The 19674-nt window shown below is 33.5% G+C and overlaps 1 protein-coding gene across 28 annotated transcripts in view; it reads left to right on the forward strand.

Annotated features, from left to right (window-relative positions):
• Ncor1 (nuclear receptor corepressor 1) overlaps window positions 1-19674 on the forward strand; it is a 155256-nt gene that overhangs the window by 92100 nt on the left and 43482 nt on the right. For 24 of the 28 annotated variants that reach the window (XR_013092677.1, XM_076870297.1, XM_076870295.1 and 21 more), the window contains 4 exons: window positions 1080-1206; window positions 8304-8856; window positions 11672-11801; window positions 14678-14873. Coding sequence is in view for 27 of the 28 variants with exons in the window: in XM_076870297.1 (XP_076726412.1) it covers window positions 1080-1206; window positions 8304-8856; window positions 11672-11801; window positions 14678-14873 (1006 nt within the window). In the remaining variant the exon portion in view is untranslated. Of the gene's footprint in view, window positions 1-1079; window positions 1207-8303; window positions 8857-11671; window positions 11802-14677; window positions 14882-19674 lie in introns of those variants that run through there. The other 4 variants (XM_076870305.1, XM_076870318.1, XM_076870319.1 and 1 more) reach the window with 2 other exon arrangements.

Consider the following 19674-nt stretch of genomic DNA (forward strand, 5'->3'; position numbering starts at 1 on the left):
GTGATTTTACATAAACACATAATTTGCAGAATGGAACACACTATTTAAAGAACAACAAGGCCTGGGGCTGGGGCTCAGTGGTGGAGCGCTTGCCTAGCATGTGTGAGGCACAGGGTTCAATTCTCAGCACCACATGTGAATACGTGAATAAAATAAAGGTCCCATCAACATGTAAACAAATTTGAAGAAAAACATAGAAGGAATTTGTCTTCATTAATAGTTAAAGAAATGATTTATTATTGCCCATAAAGTTGCCTAATTCTTAAAGCTAGCATTATTAATAATACCTCAAATTGAAAATTATTCAAATGCCTTAAAATAGGAGAATTTAACTATACACTGATAACTGTATTTTTATGGAATATTTTGTAAGAACCATTTTGAAGAGTTTGTAGCATAGGGATATGTTCTCTTCAAAGCTATTTTAGGTTAAAAAAAATTAGACTTGGGATATATGACTACATGGGTCTGTCCAAGCTGTGGACAGATTTCTATACGTGTACATGCATCTAAAGGATTTAAAAGGAACTGTACTAGTATACTTGGAATCTCTAGCTTTTGAAATTATGAGAATTTTTTAAAATTCAATTTTCTGTATCTTCCACGTTTTAATCTGTAAGTTATGTTTATTTGAAAATAAATATTATTTTTACTTACAAAAATACATTTCCTGGAGTAAGAAAGGATCATGAAAACTTGTGGTCCCAAAAATGGTTCAGATGTAAACTTTTCATCAGTTTTGTGAAATTGACCCATCTGCACAAAAGGCCTGACAGTGGTTACCTGCACATTAACAAGAGAATTGTCACACACATAACCATCTTTTTCTGTTTCTTTTTATGAAAATATTTTTAGTTGCCTTTATTTATTTAATTTTTTGTTTTTTTATTTATGTGGTGCTGAGGATTGAACCTAGTGCCTCACATGTGCTAGGCAAGTGCTCCACCACTGAGCCCCAGCCCCCACATAACCATCTAGTATGTGTGTGTCAGTGTTCTATATTTTTTCAGAAGGGAAAAGGTTTGATTTTTTTTCTTCTTAGCTATTTAAATCACAAATAATATCATGTATTCCTTTAGGCTTCACGAAAACCTCGTGAAGAACGTGATGTGTCTCAGTGTGAAAGTGTTGCTTCCACCGTTTCTGCTCAGGAAGATGAAGATATTGAAGCTTCCAATGAAGAAGAAAATCCTGAAGATAGTGAAGGTATCTTAAAAATCTTAAATTTAGAGTGATTTTTACCTCAAATACATTATTTTTAGCTTAACTTTGTAGGAATTTCTTTATTGAAGAAATGGTATCTTTGTTGTCATGGCATAGTCTTTAAGCTTGAATATAATATATTTATTCAATTGATCAACAAATTTTTATTTACGTAGCACTTAAGATGGTCTGGGTCCTACAGCCAGAAGATCACAACAAGTCTTACGTCAAACTCCAAGTTTCAGCATCCATAAAATGTCTGTACATTTGTATCATTTCCAAATTTACTTGTTCAACTGGTATCATTAGTTACATTTTTCTCCTTATGTTATTGCTTCGAGGTTGATTTATTTCATATTTGGACAAATATTTACATATGTCATATGTATGCTTCCATGTAACAAGAATTAATGACCCTGGAAGCCCCAGTAAAATACTTAATAAAATCCCTTTTTGTCATTCAAAAAAACGACAACTTTCTACAAATGTAAGTATTTTCTGAGTTTTTGCTAGTTAAAGAAAAGGTATCTAATTAATTCATCTAATTTATTTCTTTTGTAAATTGATTGCTTTATGGGGATTTTCATAATGCTTCTATTCTTTATAAATTATCTATTGAACATGTTTAAGTTTTATATACACCTATCTAAAATGTTTTTTTTTAATGTTTTAATTACTAGAGATTAAACTTTGTTTAATTAGAGCTGTTTATCTTTTTCTTTGTAGGCCTTTATATTTTATAAATCTTAGGAAGCTTTACATCCCCCAATTCTAGAAATTTTGGATTTTATTTATTTTCTACAGGTTATTGTTGTTGCCTGTTAAACATAAAACCTGTCTTGAAATGGGTTTTGGCTTTGAATAATAATGAAACTTTTCTGTGAGGTTTTTGTGGAAAATGAGGTGATTGATACAAGTGTAAAGAGAATACTGAAACAAGCTTACCCTGGCTAGATTAAGAGTTCTGCTAACAATGAAAGACAGGTGTATTCCTCTTGCTTCCAGAGGTCATCAGGGTTTGTTCCTTTTAGTAAGTTTGTATCCGGTAGCTTATATACCCTGGGTTTATGAATGTAAATGAAGCCTATACAGTAGTCCCCCTTATTCAAGGTTTCGTTATCCACAGGCAACTGAGTCTGATAATACTAAATGAAAAAACACAATATTTTGAGAGAGAAGGAAACCGAGATCACATTCATGTAACGTTTATTACAATACATTGTTGTCATTATTCTATTTTGTTATCAGTTATTGTTATTAATCTCTTACTGTGCCTCATTTACAGATTATCACAGGTATAAATGTATAGAGAAGACATTGCAAATGTAGATTTTGGTACTATTTTCAGTTCTATGAATAAGAGGGGACAACTGTATTAATCTCCTTGGGCAGCCATAATAGAATGGTATAGTCTGAGTCACTTAAAATGCAAAAGTTTGTTTTCAAATTTAGATCAAGGGGATGACAGAATTGCTTTCTGATAAGGATTCTCTTCCTAGCTTACAGATAGTTGCTTCCTCACTTTGTCTTCACATGACCTTTTCTGTGTGCTTGCACACTCCTGGTATCTCTTTTCTCTTCTAAAAGAGCCATGCTGGGTTAGATCCCACTGTTAGGTTCTCATTTAGCCTCAATTAGAGGCCCTTTCTACAAATCCAGTCACATTGGGTTTGGGCTTCAATATAGTAATTGGGAAACAGAACACAGTTCAGTCTATAATAAAGCCCAAGCCTATTATCATAAATTTGCTAATTTCTGAATAGAAAAGTCTATTCATGTATAGGTTAGCAGAGTCTCAAAAACTTGATACCAGAAAGTGACTTTTTCCCATCTGTTTTCTTTCTGTTATTTTGTCTTACTATGAAGCTTTTTTGTTTGTTTTTCAAATTGCCAAGTGTAGTATTACGATAGTATATCCGTCTGATCCAGTGTAGGATGGCATGGTCACATCCTTTGTTAATCAAACATGTGGGTATCCTGTGACATCTAGAATTGTGTTCTATCTGTAGGAAATGAACTTGCCAGTAGAAGTTTTGAGATCTCTTCTGCATTTCTTTTTGTCTTAGCTTCATTTGGAAATTATCATAGAAAAAAAAGAATATAAAATGCAGTTTATGTGATCTAAGATTGCTAATCTTACACTAAGAGTGTAGATTCACTGTTTTGTATGGCAGCGCTCTTGCCAGTGGAAGAAGGAAAGCACCTGCTGAAGGAAGAATTGCTGTGTCCGTTTTCCTCAAATACATTTGATTATCTCCACAATTAGAGTTCTAGTTTTAAACTTTACCAAAATTTGAAGTTGCTCTTTTATTCTTCGAGGTTGTAAAAAAACAACTTTTTTTTTTTTTTACTTTTTTTTTTTTTTTAAAGAGAGAGAGAGAGACAGAGAGAATTTTAATTTTTTTTTTTTTTTTTAGTTTTTGGACACAACATCTTTGTTTGTATGTGGTGCTGAGGATCGAACCCAGGCCGCACGCAGGCCAGGCCAGCGCGCTACCAAATTGAGCCCCATCCCCAGCCCAGTTTTTTACTTTTTATTTTTAGGAAAGAAAGGTATTTTTGGTTGGTGCTTGATGAAGCATTATGCACTAGAAATATTCCTACTCTTGTGGCTTGAAAGAAAAAGTTCTCATTTCAAGTGACATCTATTGCACAATCACTGACACATAGCTTCTATTATTTTAAGGAAAAGCAACTTGTCATTTTGCCCCTGGATTGGGGGCTTCCCATCACTATAAAAACAAAGGTTCATTCAGGCTTAAGTGTTTATTTTTTACTTTAATTATTTACTTAGTTATTTTTCATAGTCCTGGGGAATAAACCCAGAGACACTTTACAACTGAGCTATATATCCCAGCCCTTTTTTATTTTTTATTATGAGATGGTCTCTTGTTAAGTTGCTGAAATTTGCAGCTTGGAATTCTCCTGCCTCAACCTCCTGAATCACTGGGATTAAAGATATGTGCCATTTCACCTAAGTTTCCACCTTTAACAGAAACAAGTGCAGGTTGCCACAGAAATACATTGAAGAAGCTGTTCAGTCTTTCGTCATTTTGATAGCAACTTTCACTAATGATAATTGCTACCTTTTATTAAGACCTTACTTCATGTGAGGTACTTCTGAGTTTTTATTTGTTCTTTTTCTGTTTTTATTTTGGGGACACTTTGTGTGAGGTACTCCTGAGTTTTTATTTGTTCTTTTTTTTGTTTTTATTTTGGGGACTTGAAGTCTTGAACTTTAGGCTCATTCATCTAATTAACCTACTCAGTATTTATACTTGAATGCCTACAAGCCACCTCAAAGTTAACATCCATAGCAAAATCTTGTTTCTCCCTCACCACAAGCTACTCTTCCCTTCAGTCTTCCTTTATGTCAGTAAATGTTACTTTGGTTACTCACTCTTTCAAATTCCACATGTGGTCCATCAGCAAATCATGTCAAGTTTTTCTTAAACATATATTCAGAATTAGATCCCTTCTTATAGCCATTGCTTCTGCTTTTGTTCTGTGGTCCTTTCCTCTCCATTGCAGTAGCTTTTTGTTTAGTCTCCTTGCTTCTTTAGGTTCTTTTTTTTTTTTTTTTTTTTAACCTTTCACACAGCAAGCAGCCACCTTACTCCTTATATAATGTAAATCAGACTACTCAGGTAATACTTTCCCATCTTCTTATGAATAGAAATCCGGGGCTAGGGTTGTAACTCGATGATAGAGTGCTTGCCTAGCACTGGTATTGATCCTCAGCACCACATAAAAAAAATAAATAGATAATGGCTGGGGATATAGTAGAGTGCTTGCCTTGCATGCACAAAGTCCTGGGTTTAATCCCTAGCCCCACATTCACACACACACACACACACACACACACACACATACACAAAAAAAATAGATAGAGGTATTGTGCCCACCTACAACTAAAAATACATATATTAAAAAAGAATAGAAACCCAGGCCCATTGTGACCATTGAGGCCTTATATGAACTGACCTTTGTACATCTATGAACTTTCTGCCAACCATTTTTCTACTTGCTCCCTCTGTTCCAACCACACTGTTGTCTTTGCTGTAACCAAGCAAAACAGTCCCACCTGAGGCCTTGGCACTTTCTGATCCCTCTATCTGGAATATTGTTCCCCAAAGTGTGCTCAGGGTTCACTCTGTTCAGGTACCACTTTATCTTCTGTAATCCTTCCTCACCCACTGTATCTTTGGGTTTGTTATTTAGTTGCTGCATTTTTTTACCATGTGATATGCCAAATATTTATTGTTCGTCATCTATTTTACATAAGAATTTGGGCTGCATGGGAGTGTATAATTTGAAATTTTCAGTGCTACGTCTTTAGTACCTCAACTCCCTACACATAGTTGGTGCTTTTTACATATTTAAATGGATGAGAAATTGAATTTGTAATTTTCAGGGTTTTGTTGTTGTTTGTTTGTTTGTTTGTTTGTTTTTGTTTTATACCAGGGATTGAACCCAGGGATGCTTAACACTGAGCCACATCCCCAGCCTGTTTTGAGACAGGGTCTCACTAAGTTGCTTAGGGATTTACTAAAATGCTGAAGTTGGCTTTGAACTTGTGATCCTCCTGCCTCAGCTTTCTGGGCTGCTGGGATAGGTGTGCACCATCATGCCTGTTGTAGTTTTTAAAATATTTCATCATATGTTAAAAATGTTTTTTAAAAGCTCATATTTTTTCCGTACAGTGGATATACCTTCAGAGTTTTCTGTTTTGCTGAAGATATTTCTACATATTTTAAAAAATTGCATATATATAAAAGATATATGCTCATTTCTAAACATTAATTGTTAATTTCTAAACATTTCATGTTAATTTCTATACATTTAAAATATCTTTCTTTTATCTGGAATTATTTTTCTATACAAAAGATGATAGGGCCCACTTTTTCTTCCAGATAAAGAGTCAATTCTGACAGAATTGTTTTATTAAGCAAATCATTGTTTAGTCAGTAATTAAAAATATCACCTTTAATATAGTTTAACTTCCCATATGCGTTAGGATCTGTTTCCTGGACACTTTTATTCTATTGATGTACTTTGCCATGTGGCAGTTCTAAACATGTTTAATATGCTGGCTTTATGGTCACTTTGAATATCTAGAGAGGCAAATTTTCCCTTTTTACCTTTAATAACTTATGGAATTATTCTTCCATATAAACTATTGGTTCATGTAGTGTAAGAAATTTTTCTTACCTTTTGGATTCTCATTGGAATTATATTTAAAAATATATATATATATATATATATATGTAAATTTTAGGGAGAGTTAAAAACTTAAATTGTCTATATTGAGGGAAATAAAAAGTTAATACTTCAGTGAACATCTCTATAATGTTAATAATAGCAGCATATTGGAAGTAGTGTAAGAATCCAATAATGGAGGAAAGAAAGATTCGGTAAAAATTAAGTCTCAGCTATTCATTTGGTTTATATTTCATTGATAATATTTGAATCTGATGTGACAGAGCTTGTCTCTAGGGTTTAAATGCTAATCAGAATATATGGTCTTTGACCTTACAGCTTTTATAGCCTAGTACAAGAAACAGCCAGGAGTCACATAATTGTGAATATACATTATAATAGTTCTAATATCATAATTTAACTTTATTAAAGGATTCATGGAATGCTTTGTAATCAGTGATGCTTGAGCTGGTATCCAAACAAAAAAAATAGGTGAAAGAGCCTTTCAGTATGATTGAATGGAAGGTATAAAGCCTCTGTGTTAGAAGATGCTTGGGACATTCAGAAAACTTAACAGACCAGTGAGGCTGGAATACAGAGAGCTGGATGCAAGATGAAGGTTGAGAGGCTGGTAGAGGCCCACCAGGCAAGGCTTTGTAGGCCATGCTGACAGTTTTGGAACTGTATCCTAAGAGTGATGGAGTTTCTTTTGAAAAATTGAAACAGAGGAGAGAGAGAGAGAGAGAGAGAGAGAGTGAGTAATTGTGAGATTTGGCTTTAAAAAAAAAAAATTACTCTGGCTTTTGCATACATTAGTAGTCTGAAGTGGAAGGCAAAACAGAAGAGTCAGTTTTGGACTAGAGTGGCAATTGGAAAGTTGAACAGAATTGGATAGATTCAAGGGATATTTTTAGAAAATCAGACTTGTCAAAGTAGGATATGGAGATTAATGAGTAAAAGGTTTAAAAGATACTCCAAGGTTTTGATATGCTTAATTATATAGTAAACACTAATAAAAAGAGTCTAATTTTAGAATGTTAACTACAGTTCCAGTTTAGGACATACTAAATTGGTGATTCCTTTGGTATATTTTTATCTAGGTGAAGATGTCAGTGTATTAGAAGTATATTTGTAAAATGACACAGACAGTATAGGGAAATACCTGTATTACCACATGAAATTAAAAATCTGAAATATTATTCTAGAACTTTGACTCATGTAGGCTGTTGGAATACTTGATATGTAAGTAGTCTGAATTAGGATATCCTGAAAAACGTGAATTTAAGATTTTGAAGACTTACTATCAAAAGAGGTAATAGTTATTTTCTATACTGGTTACATGTTACAATAACTTTAGACATATTAGGTTAAAGAAATAAATTGTTACAATTAATTTTATCCATCTCATTTTACTTTTTTTTTTTTAAGTATAGCTACCAGAAAAAGTTTCAGTAAAAATTAAGCTCTCTCACAACCATTCATTTGCTTAAATTGTACAGATGCAATTTGCACTATATTCCTGTTGAATAGCACTGTTCTGGAGTGTCGGCTCTATTGGATAAAAGGAAACTCACAGAGAGAGGCTTGAAGAAATACATCAGAATATCAGTGTTTATGGAAATGGTTTTTGTTTCATTTTTCCATCTTTCTTTGTTTTTCATATTTCAAAATAAATTATTTTTTGATGTAAAAAAGCTCTTTTACTTTTAATTTCAGAAGGTCAAGACATTTCAATTTCTCACTTTCACAGAAAACTCTAGCTTTCCCAATGGCTGTAAATACTTCAGTGAGGTCATCAAAGGAATGTAATTCATTCTAAACAACCGCTTTCAAGCGTGGTTTCTGTCACCACCTGAAATACGTTCATTATCAGATTTTTATGCTATATCATTATCTTTAAGGTGCTGAAAATAGTTCTGATACAGAAAGTGCTCCTTCTCCTTCACCAGTTGAAGCTGTCAAGCCCAGCGAAGACAGCAGTGAAAATGCTGCTTCTCGAGGAAATCCCGAACCCCTGGCTGATGTGGACTCCACTACAGAAACGGCACCGGGTGCATCTCCTTCCTCAGCAGTTCCAAGTACAAAACCAGCTGAAAATGAAAGTGTGGAGACCAAGGTGAATGACAACATCAGTGTTGAGACAGCAGAGCCAATGGATGTAGACCATCAGGAGCACAGTGCTGAAGCAGGTTCTGTTCTTGATCCCCCAACCACTACCAAAGCAGACACGGTGGATGTTGAAATGAGGGTGCCTGAAAACAGTGCATCTAAAGGTGATGGAGATACCAAAGAAAGAGACTTGGAGAGAGCCAGTGAGAAGACAGAACCTAGAGATGAGGATTTGGTGGTGGCTCAGCAGATAAATGTCCAAAGACCAGAGCCCCAATCAGATAATGATTCCAGTGCAACATGCAGTGCTGATGAAGATGTGGATGGAGACCCCGAGAGACAGAGGTGAGACTTCTTTCTGAGCTGGTTGTCTATTGAGTCCCAGAATGGTGCTGGCTACAGAGATGACTCCTATACAGATATTGACAAGTTACAGGTAGTCTGTATGATTTTAATATTGGGCTATCATGATACTGTTCATCTGTTTAAGGAAAAAAAAAAACAAGAACAGTTATGAATATTATTTTTAAATGAAAAAGATTATAAATTTCTTCTAGATCTTTCTTTTCACATGTGTTCTATGATAGCAGAAAAAAAGTGATCTCAGCTAACATAGTTGTGAGTAAAACTATAGGTCACTGTGGTGCCTGAAGTTGGCAGCTATGGAATGTGATGAAAAAAGTGAAGTGAGGAGTATTGGTTCCAGCTGTGCTTTGCTATATATGCTGGCTTGGCCTCAGAGCAAGGCCTACTTGACCCAGCATTGTAGATATAAGAACATGCAGAAGGAGAAACATACCAAGTGTTCTAAAAATAATTTAAATACAAATTAATGATAATTATAATGACCACTTTTTTGTATCTGTTAAATTTAAAATAGGTGTAATTCAGATTAATTAACAAGTATTTTTAGTCATTAAAGGTAAATTAATGTAAAAATTCATCATATAATTAGCATTTCTGTAAGTTATAGTAAAAACATATTTTATAGGAGTTTATATCACTTTACCTAGTATTTTTAATATCCTGGTGTTTTCTATTTCTTGAAAGAAGTGGAATCACCTATAAATGTATTAGAATGTTGGATTGGGGCAAATTAGAGTGTTGGATTGGGGTGAATTAGAGTAAACATCATTTAATCAAAAACTCAATCAAATTCTGCCCCCCTTTTGGCCTTTTTTCCTTTTTAATAAGAAAGATGAATAAGCCACTCAATAGAAACCAGATTCTATTCAAAGTTCAGTTTTCATAGTATGCCCTGGTGTCGCTCTATTTTTAGTCCTTATCCCCAAGATATTTTATGTCCTCACACTCTAGCATGAGATTGGATACTATTGTAATATTCAGCATTACAGTGATGATTCCTCAAAGGAGATTTATATATAGTAGATGCTAGCATTTTCATCAGTAAGAATTTAAATAAGATCGGCATTCTGCCCAACCATGGTTTACCAGAAAATTCAGCCATCTAGATCAGTCTTTTCCCTTTATTTCACAATATTCCAGATTTTATTTTTTTAATTAATTTACTTATTTTAATTAGGTATATATGACAGCAAAATGCATTTTGATTTATTGTACACAATTACAGCGCAAGTTTACATTTCTATGGCTGTACACAGTGTAGCGTCACACCATATGTGCAGTCATACACTTACCTAGGGTAATGAGTCTGTCTGGTTCCACCATCTTTCCTGCCCCCATGTACCCTCCCTACCCTCTTTCTAGTGCTTAACTAGAGAAAATATAAATGGGTTTAAGCCGTGTCATCTTTTTCAAAGCATTCTTTAATGAAATATTCCATCTGAAATAAGAATTGTCTTGTGTTTTGCACTGCTGGTTTTAATAAATATATTTACATCAGAAGGAAAAATCAGGATGGCCGCAATCTTAGAGTGAGCATCCTAAGAGATAAATATAACAGTAGTCTTGGAAGTCAGGTTCCTTGTAGGACTGGGAATGTAATTCAGTAATAGAGCTCTTGCCTAGCATGTTTAAGACCATGAGATTGATCCTTAGCACTGCAAAAAAAAAAAAAAAAGTCAACTTGAAATCAGTGGTTTCTGAATGACATCCTAAAGTTTACATTGCTTCCAAACAATCAAAATAACTGTTTTACATTTTTAATGTCACTTTTGTCCTTTAATACAGTATGCAAATTGTTTTCTTTTACATTCTAATTTTCTTATCAATAAATACATACATATATATTTAAATTGTCACCTTTCCTCAAAAATTGTGACAACATTGAGAAATGACTAAGCCTACAATATATGATGACCCATTATATAATTTTCCTAGCTTTAGAGGTGGGTCAGCCTAAACTCAAGTATTCTAACTGAGTGAAGCATGTGGAGTATGAGATGACTCTGAGGGACTGTGAGCACTGTAACGTGAGCCTATGTGAAGCCTGCTGTGTAGGAATGCGGATTCTCATTGTTTCTACTTTCCATTTTTCATAAGAAGTCAGAAGTCTGGAATTTGGGGTATAAGTTTGTTTTAAAATAGCTTGGTTTATACCCTGTGATCCCAGCAAAACATCCTTTAATGCTATATATTTAATCTGTTTAGTATGTTAGTGGTAAGTTAGAATTAAACTTTTTTTCTTTTGTGGTTCTAGCAATTGAACTAAGGGGCACTCTACTCCTGAGCTACATCCCCCAGACTCGTTCATTATTTATTTTGAGACAGAGTCTTGCTAAGTTGCCCAGGCTAGCTTTTGTGATTGTTTGACTCAGCCTCAAAAACCATTTTTTAATGTTTTTTGGTTCAGACTATAACTTGGGTTAGATATAAATGATTAAATTCAGATAAATTTCAATTTGTTAATCAGCATTAGATTTCTTGATGATTTCTCTGGAAATTAGCATTATTGGTGTTTGTGTGTTTTTTTTTAACTTTCCAAATTTCTTATTTTTAAAATTTATAATTATATATATTTTCTTCTGGTGCTATGGATTAAACCCAGGGCCTTGTACATAGTAGGCAAGCATTCTACACCCCCAGCCCTGTTTATATCTTATAAAAGTTAATGTGATAGATATATGCACATATATGGACATATTAATTTTGAAGAAATTATGGTGATTATACATTTGAAGTCTCCAGTAAAAATATATTAATTTTTCTTCTTTTTGTTTTAATTTATTGCCAATTGTAGAATGTTTCCTATGGACACAAAGCCTTCATTATTAAACCCCACTGGATCTATACTAGTCTCATCCCCAATAAAACCAAATCCATTGGATCTGCCACAGCTTCAGCATCGAGCTGCTGTTATACCACCAATGGTAAGTTTTCAGTGTAAGAAAAGTGAAGGTGAATACATAGATCTTTATAGGTATATCTCTTCTCTCCTTTAATTGGATTACATCGAATTCCCTCCTTCACCCAACACACACACTGGAGCTTGAACCCAAAGAAGCTTTACAACTGAGCCCCTTGTATTTTCTATTTTGAGACAGTATCTTGTTAAATTGCTGAGGCTGGCCTCAAACTTTAGGGATTCTCCTGCCTCACCCTCGCCAGTTGCTGGGATTGTAGGTGTATACCACCATATCTGACTGTTTCTTGATTTACTAAAAATGTTAAATTAATCACCATAACCAACTTATTTATTTAGGGATTGAACCCTGGGGCACTTTGCCACTGAATTGCACTCCCAGCCCTTTGATTTTTTTTTTTTTTTTTTTAAACTTTGAGACAAGGTCTTACTAAATTGCCCGGGCTGGCTATGAACTTGCTCTCCTCGCTTCAGCTTCCGAAGTCACTGGGATTGCAGATGTGTGCCACTGTGCCCAGCCATCTAAACCAGTATTTCTAAGTGTGTATTTCAGTAGTATTAAGTATTTTCACTTTGTTGGGAAACAGATTTCCAGGACTTTCTTCCAAATCTGAAATTCTCTACCAATTAAACAATTCCTCTTTGTCTAGCCAACTCAAATCTGGCCTTGCCTGTCCTAACCACCAGCCCACTTACTGTTTTTATGAATTCGACTACGTTAAATATAACTGTTTTCACACTTCCAAAACCAAATGTGTAGGGTTTATTGTTATACCAAGTTTCCAACTCTGTACACCAACTGAGTATCTCTACTATTCAATTCAATTCAGTTCTGACATTATCCTGAATTAGTGTTGGACACCTTGGATATTAGGATTATACCAGTATTGGGTCCCCAGGTTACCCATACTTTTTCCAACGAGGCTACATTTTGGAGATTCTTGCAACCCTCTCTGTATGTTCAATATTTGCTAGACTGTCTCTCAGAATTTTTGAAAGCACTTTGTTTACCATTACTGATTAACTATGAAAAATACAACTCAAACAGCCAAATGGAAGAGCTGCACAGGGTAAGGCATGTAGGACGAGATGTCCAACTTCCATGCTCTGGGTAAGCCATCTTCCCATCTCCTCCAAGTGTTCACTAACCTAGAAACTCCAAATCCTATCTTTTAGAGGTTTTTATGGAGGTTTCATTATGTAGGCATGATGATTAGCCATTGGTGATGATTGTATAAATCTCTATCCTATCACCCCTCCCCAGAGGCTTGCCTTGGTAACAAGCTAACATTCATTTCATTAGCATATAAAAGACACTTTTAATCACTAAGAGTTCAAAGATATTAGGGGCTGTGTGCCAGGAACCAGGGACAAAGATCAAACATTTAACTTTTATTATAACATACTACCTCACATAAATGGAATCCTACAGTATTTGTCCTTTCATGACTGGTTTATGTCATTTAGCATAATGTCCTCAAAGATTATGGGTGTTATCAGTGGATCAGATTAGTAGCTTCCTAATTATAAACTTAAAGAAAACAATATAGGAAATCATATTTTGATAATACTAAAATAGTTCTTTTGGCTTTGTGGCAGAAGGAGGAAAAGCCATGTTTACATGTAAGACAAAGCACAAAGGCATGAAAGTAATGTGTGTGTTTTGGGATCACACTTAGGGTAGGGTAAAAGCTATGGAAGTCTGTAGATAACAGATGCTAAAAAAAAAAAATAGATCTCTTAGGCTTCCTGTGGCTTATTATTCATGATTTTTTTTTAACACAGATTGTGTTGGAGCTGTTTAGTATTAAGACAGAACAGCTTGTGTTCTTTCCTTCATGAAGTGGGAGAAAGAAAAATAAATAAGAAAAACATAATTGCAAATTGTGGTTAAGTGCTAGGTATTCCATATAAGAAGGCCATGTAAGAAGCAAAATGAGGAGGATTCACCATTTTACTGGATGTCTCTCTGAAGAAAGAACAGTCCATTTTTTTCCTGAAAAGAATTGATACATTAACAAATTGGTTGTGAGATGGAAGGAAATTGATTAGTCAAGGGTACTTCTGGGTTTCTGACTGAGGCTCCATTTCTGAGATGGAGAATGATAAAGAAGAAGCATTTGGCTTCTATCACCAGGAAGAACTTTTCTGAAGGGAAACAAAGCTAAACTCAAATGTATCCTTTGCTTTTTTAAGTTACCAGCATTTCAGTCTATTATGTCTGTCCCTGACAAATATGATTCCTTAAATTGACCACAGTTAAACTATTAAATGTCCCTAACAGATGGCAGTAATACTTTTAATATAAGAGTTCTAGGAAATGGAAAGTTCATTTTGAATATAAATTCTGAGCTACTTGGAGATATTCAAGTGGACTCAAAGGCTGGGAGTAAGCTCAGAATTGGGAAGTTCTATATATGAATGTGAAACTTGAAGAAGTGTCTTAGAAATAGAAAAATTCATTCTTTCTTTTCTTTTTCTTTTTCTTTCTTTCTTTTTTTTTTTTTTTTTTTTTTTTTTTTAATTCATACTGGGAATTGACCTAAAGGGCACTTTACCACTGAGCTACATCCCCAGTCCTTTTTATTTTTTAGTTTAAGACACGATCTTGCTTTGCTGAGGGTCTTGGCCTCAGAGCAAGGCCACAGGTCATCACAAGTTAGAATCAGAGTGATGTGCTTTGATTTATGATGTTGATTTATCACAGCTTTTATGATTTATATTGTGTTCAGTTCCAAAAGTAACTATCATTTTAAACATTCTTGATGATTACTTCAATTGGTTATATGACAGAAATAAGCATTACTTGTAACAGGTGGTCATTGCTACTACATTGGTCATTGGCATATTTAAGCTTTTTTTTTTTTTTTTTTTTTCTTGTAGGTTTCTTGCACCCCTTGTAATATACCACTTGGAACCCCTGTGAGTGGCTATGCTCTCTACCAGCGACACATCAAGGCAATGCATGAATCAGCACTCCTGGAGGAACAGCGCCAGAGGCAAGAACAAATAGATTTGGAATGTAGAAGTTCTACAAGTCCATGTGGCACTTCCAAGAGTCCAAATAGAGAATGGGAAGGTAGGTAGATAGAGCTATCACCAGAAAGAACTTTTATGAAGGGAAACAAAGCTAAACCCAAATGTATTCTTTGCTTTTTAAGTTACCAGCATTTCAGTCTGTTATGTCTGTCCCTGACAAATATGATTCTTTAAATTGACCACAATTAAACTATTAAGTGTTACTAACAGATGGCGGTAATCCTTTTAACAGATTTCTAGTTAATGTGAATTTTCAGATTTCATTGTGCTGAAGGACATTATAAATGCCATATTATATGTTCTGTTCATCTGAATTTTCAGAGTAAACTAAAACTCTTCTCCTATCCTAGAAGCAAATTATCTACCACAGTATAATATTCTAATTCTCTTGACATGATGGAGACAATTTTGTGTAGAGGATAGTGCCAATCAGACCCTGTTGGCTCAGTCCTCACCGTGCATTAGCCCACTGGGTGATCTTGGACAAGTCACTTAAATCTTTCTTAGCTTTAGCTTTCTCATTTTTAGAGTGAAAATAATAAAGTATATCTATCTTACTGGGGCTTTAAAGTTAGGAAAGAATGAGCATTTAGTATTGTTATATGATATATGGCTCTGCATTATTTTATGTGTGATACAGTATATACTCACTGGCATATTCGTACATATACAGTATAATAGCTACTGTGGAGGTACCTGTGATTATTGTTATGTCACTGTTAGTTCTAGTGATAGATTTGAATTGGTGCTTGTTGTTTTATTTGAGGAATAATATATTTTTAATAAAGGAGTAGTAGTTTCTAAATTTTAGTAAATTATTCTAATGTGATTAGAATTGCCATATGTATTCTGATTGATAGTGAATTTATGAACATTTATATGTTACAGTATGCTTGAATATATGAATACTAAAATCATCTGTGAATGATTCAGAAGATTCTTATACATATATAAGAACAGACAGATTTGGGATGCCCACACGCTTTTCAAGAGCAACTTAACATAAAATAGGAACTATGTAACTTGAACTATTCTGTTGACTCCCTGCTCCTTACCTAGATCCTAGATGAGTGATTAGTTATATAGCCTGTTAGGGTAGAATTTTAAATGTAAACTTGTTAGTGTTTTAAGTGTAAATCTTGTCTTAATTAAAAAATGTGAACTAGTTTGATTATATCCACCAAGGCATATAGCATAGTACTAAGTGAATATTTCTTGAATGGATATAGAAACATTGATAACTTTTAGGTGTTTATACATTGCATTTAGAGAATCCTTAATTCCTGTTCTGTAACTGACACTACAGGTAGTAATTACATGTTGAAAGAATAAATTAAATGAATGACATAATGGAGATATCTTTGTCATGTTACACTATAGGGCATTTAGCAGAGGTGTTTTTGTCTTTTGAACATCCCAGTTATGAGGAAATCTGTAGAGAATGATAAATTATGGAGTAATTTAAAAGTCTATTGATCTGTTACTTATAAATCTTTCAGAGTAGATTTTTGTGAGGAAAAAGTAAAAGAAAAATGGCACTCAAATATTATCACTTGTTGATCTCGTGCCAAAGTAATCAGTAATATCTGGGTAATTCTATTTATGGATACCATATAATTATTTTATAACCTAAACATCTTTTCTTGGTCTGCTTTTATAGAATGAATTGTGTTGAGGAGCTGGAATGATTGAACCAGGCTAGAGCCCACAATTTTGAGATTCCAGTCTATGAATTGCATTTCTTTGTGGTTAAGACATGTTAATCATCTATATTGTTTAGATCTCAGTGCTTTCCTAATTGTGATAATAAATCCTTATTTGAAATCAGGTACAGAGCTTAACACTTAATAGCAAAATTCGAGAGACCTTTCCAGTGAGTGGGAACTATCAGGATACCCACTATTAACATAATGTAGTGATCTTAAAAAAAAAAACAAAATATAATTATACTTTAGATTTATATGACATTAAGAATTTTTCTTTATGGTTCAAGATGACTCTACAAAGTGGGACAGTTGATTACTTTATATCCAAAGGTTGAATTTTGTTTGGGCAAATCCACCTAGTAATAACATTTGATGTCTCTCCTTGAAGTTAAAACAATCCTGTGGGTCAGTGTATGGGATAATCTTCCAAATAACATTTACATGTTTGTAGTTTAGTTGCTTGTGTGTAGGATGCTTGACACAAATAATTTATATGCAATGACATAGAGTAGTTTACGGAATGTTAAAAATAGCAAGAATGTGTATCTATGTATAAAATGTCATTAAATACTGATATAATTCACCTGAATTAAGCACTGTCTTAATTCAGTGCTTTATACTTTTATGGTCTCATTTAGAAACAATCAGACAGCTTTTGTCCACCTTTTTTATTGTATTAATGGTTTCTTAATGTGAATAATACAAGCAATGAATATAGATACACCCTTTTTAAATTGCATAAAGCTTTCCTCATCTTTGGAAAAGCTTTAAAAAATATGTTTGCAGTAACATTTGTAGAAGTTTACCCCCTGCCTTACCAATAAATTGGAAGCTTTTCTTTTACAATGAAGAAACTCAAAACTCCTGCATGTACAGGTAGAGTTAGAATAGAAATTCTAATGCAAGTTTTAACAAAATTCTATCCAATCAAGATAGAATTCATGTTCCTTTGTAGCCAGATCTAATGTATTTTGCATTTATTTTGTTGTTTTGTTTTTCTAGCTCTGGGTACATGCTGATTTAAATAGCTGTGATTAGAATCACCTAAATCTCTACCACTAAATAATAATAATAATAGTATGGGGGGCTGTTCTACATAATTATAGACTTACGGGTAATGTAAAACAATTAGGAGTTGAATTTTTTAATATGCTTCCTGTTAAATTCTCTAGGAAAGAAGTGATTTTTCTTTTGAAATTGATTTCATAAATCCACTTAGGATTAGAGCATTCGGTAATTTGTTACATTAATATATCAATGATTTCGAAAGAGTACCATCATCTTGATGGATGTCCCTCAGGCATCTGAAATCCAGTCCTTCCAAGAAACTCTCTGCATTATGGTTTAGAACTTAGAGTCTGGGGGCTGGGGATGTGGTTCAAGTAGTAGCGCACTTGCCTGGCATGCGTGAGCCACTGGGTTTGATCCTCAGCACCACATAAAAGTAAAATAAAGATATTGTGTCCACCTAAAACTAAAAAATGAATAATAAAAAAAGAACTTAGAGTCTAGAATTATATTCCTTTTAAAAAATCTCTGATAGTGCAACCTTGATTGGGCAATTAGATATGATTCTTCTGAGTTTTGGTTTTCTCATCTGCAAAATTGTGTCAATAATCTCATTGGTCTGGAGGGCTAAACGAGATAATTTATGGAAAGTAGTGTGTCCAGGACTTGTTATTAGTTTATATTATTATAATTGTTTCTGATTTTAAAAAATTTTAGTAAACAAAGGAACATTTTATGCCTTTGTTGTCAAGACATATTAATCATCTATATTATTGTGATAATAAATCCTTATTTGAAATCAGGTACAGAGCTTAACACTTAATAGCAAAATTCGAGAGACCTTTCCAGTGGGTGGGAACTACTAGGATACCCACTATTAACTTAACATAGGATAGTAAGGAAAGCACAAGGTGGGTATTTGGCCGGAGAAGACAAATTGTTATTTACACATAAGATTTTCTAACTCAAAAGTATAAAAGAATCTATTGAAAAGTTATTAGAACTAAAAGGAAAGTTTATTTTGAAAAGTTGTCATACAGGAATAATAATAAAAAATACTTTACCCCATCACCAAAAAGTAATAATAATAAAGTAGCTATACAAACTATAATGCACCAATAAAAAAATGTGGGAGAAGAAAAAAGAAAAAAGTTGTTATACAAAAACCCACCTTTCCTATCTGCATTATTTAGTTATATGTATTTACATACCCATATGTATGAAAAGAGATGATTTTCCTAGCAACAGAATATGAAATACCCAGGAATAATTTTTAACAAATGAACAAACCTATATGATAAAAGCTGGATTCCTCAATCAGAAAATTCATTATTATAAATACCCATATTTATTTATAAAATAAATACAAGTGGAATGAAATTTCCAAAGACATTTCATTTGAGAAGGAAGTACTTGAATTGATTTTAAATCGAAAGTTATCTGGAAGGAAAAATAGATAAGACTAAGAAATTAAAAGAGTAATAAAATGAATGGGAATTTGTTCTGGCAAACATTGACATGCCACAAATCTAAGTGATTAGGGTTACAAATGATTTTTACTTTGTGTTTTCCTGATTTTCAAAAATTATTGTAGTATATCAATTTCATTTTTAAAAAGGAAATATATATATAACATACATTTTAAAGTCTTAATATGACTGCACTTTTGGCTTTCCCTTTAATGTTTAAAGTTTTTAATACTTTTGGTGAAGATAACTTACTTGTTATTTTCATTAGTATTATTGTAGTTATGGTCAAAGTTTTATAAGCTTGTAAAGGACTTTTGGATTAGCTTTATTATATCTTTAAAAGACTTTTTCCATTTCTTAAATGTGCATATTAACCCATCAGCATCAGCAAGCTAATTATGAGTTGAAATCCTCAGAGAGCTGACCTCTCAATCAGGCCAGTTTTGAAATCACAGAATCACTTGATAATGTGATATTTGCCTATTGTGATTTTATTGCATGTACAAAGAATTCTTCTTAAGAGGAAAGAGAAATTCTTTATCCTTGAAAAGGAAAAGTTGTAATTGTATTTTTGAGGATTTTGTTAGGTCATAGTTATGTTGTATACATAGCAGATTTAGATTTATAGTAGTCCTTAACCATTTCTGTGGGTGGATCT

The sequence above is a fragment of the Callospermophilus lateralis genome, chromosome 11 (assembly GCF_048772815.1).
Source record: "Callospermophilus lateralis isolate mCalLat2 chromosome 11, mCalLat2.hap1, whole genome shotgun sequence".
Classification (NCBI taxonomy): domain Eukaryota; kingdom Metazoa; phylum Chordata; class Mammalia; order Rodentia; family Sciuridae; genus Callospermophilus; species Callospermophilus lateralis.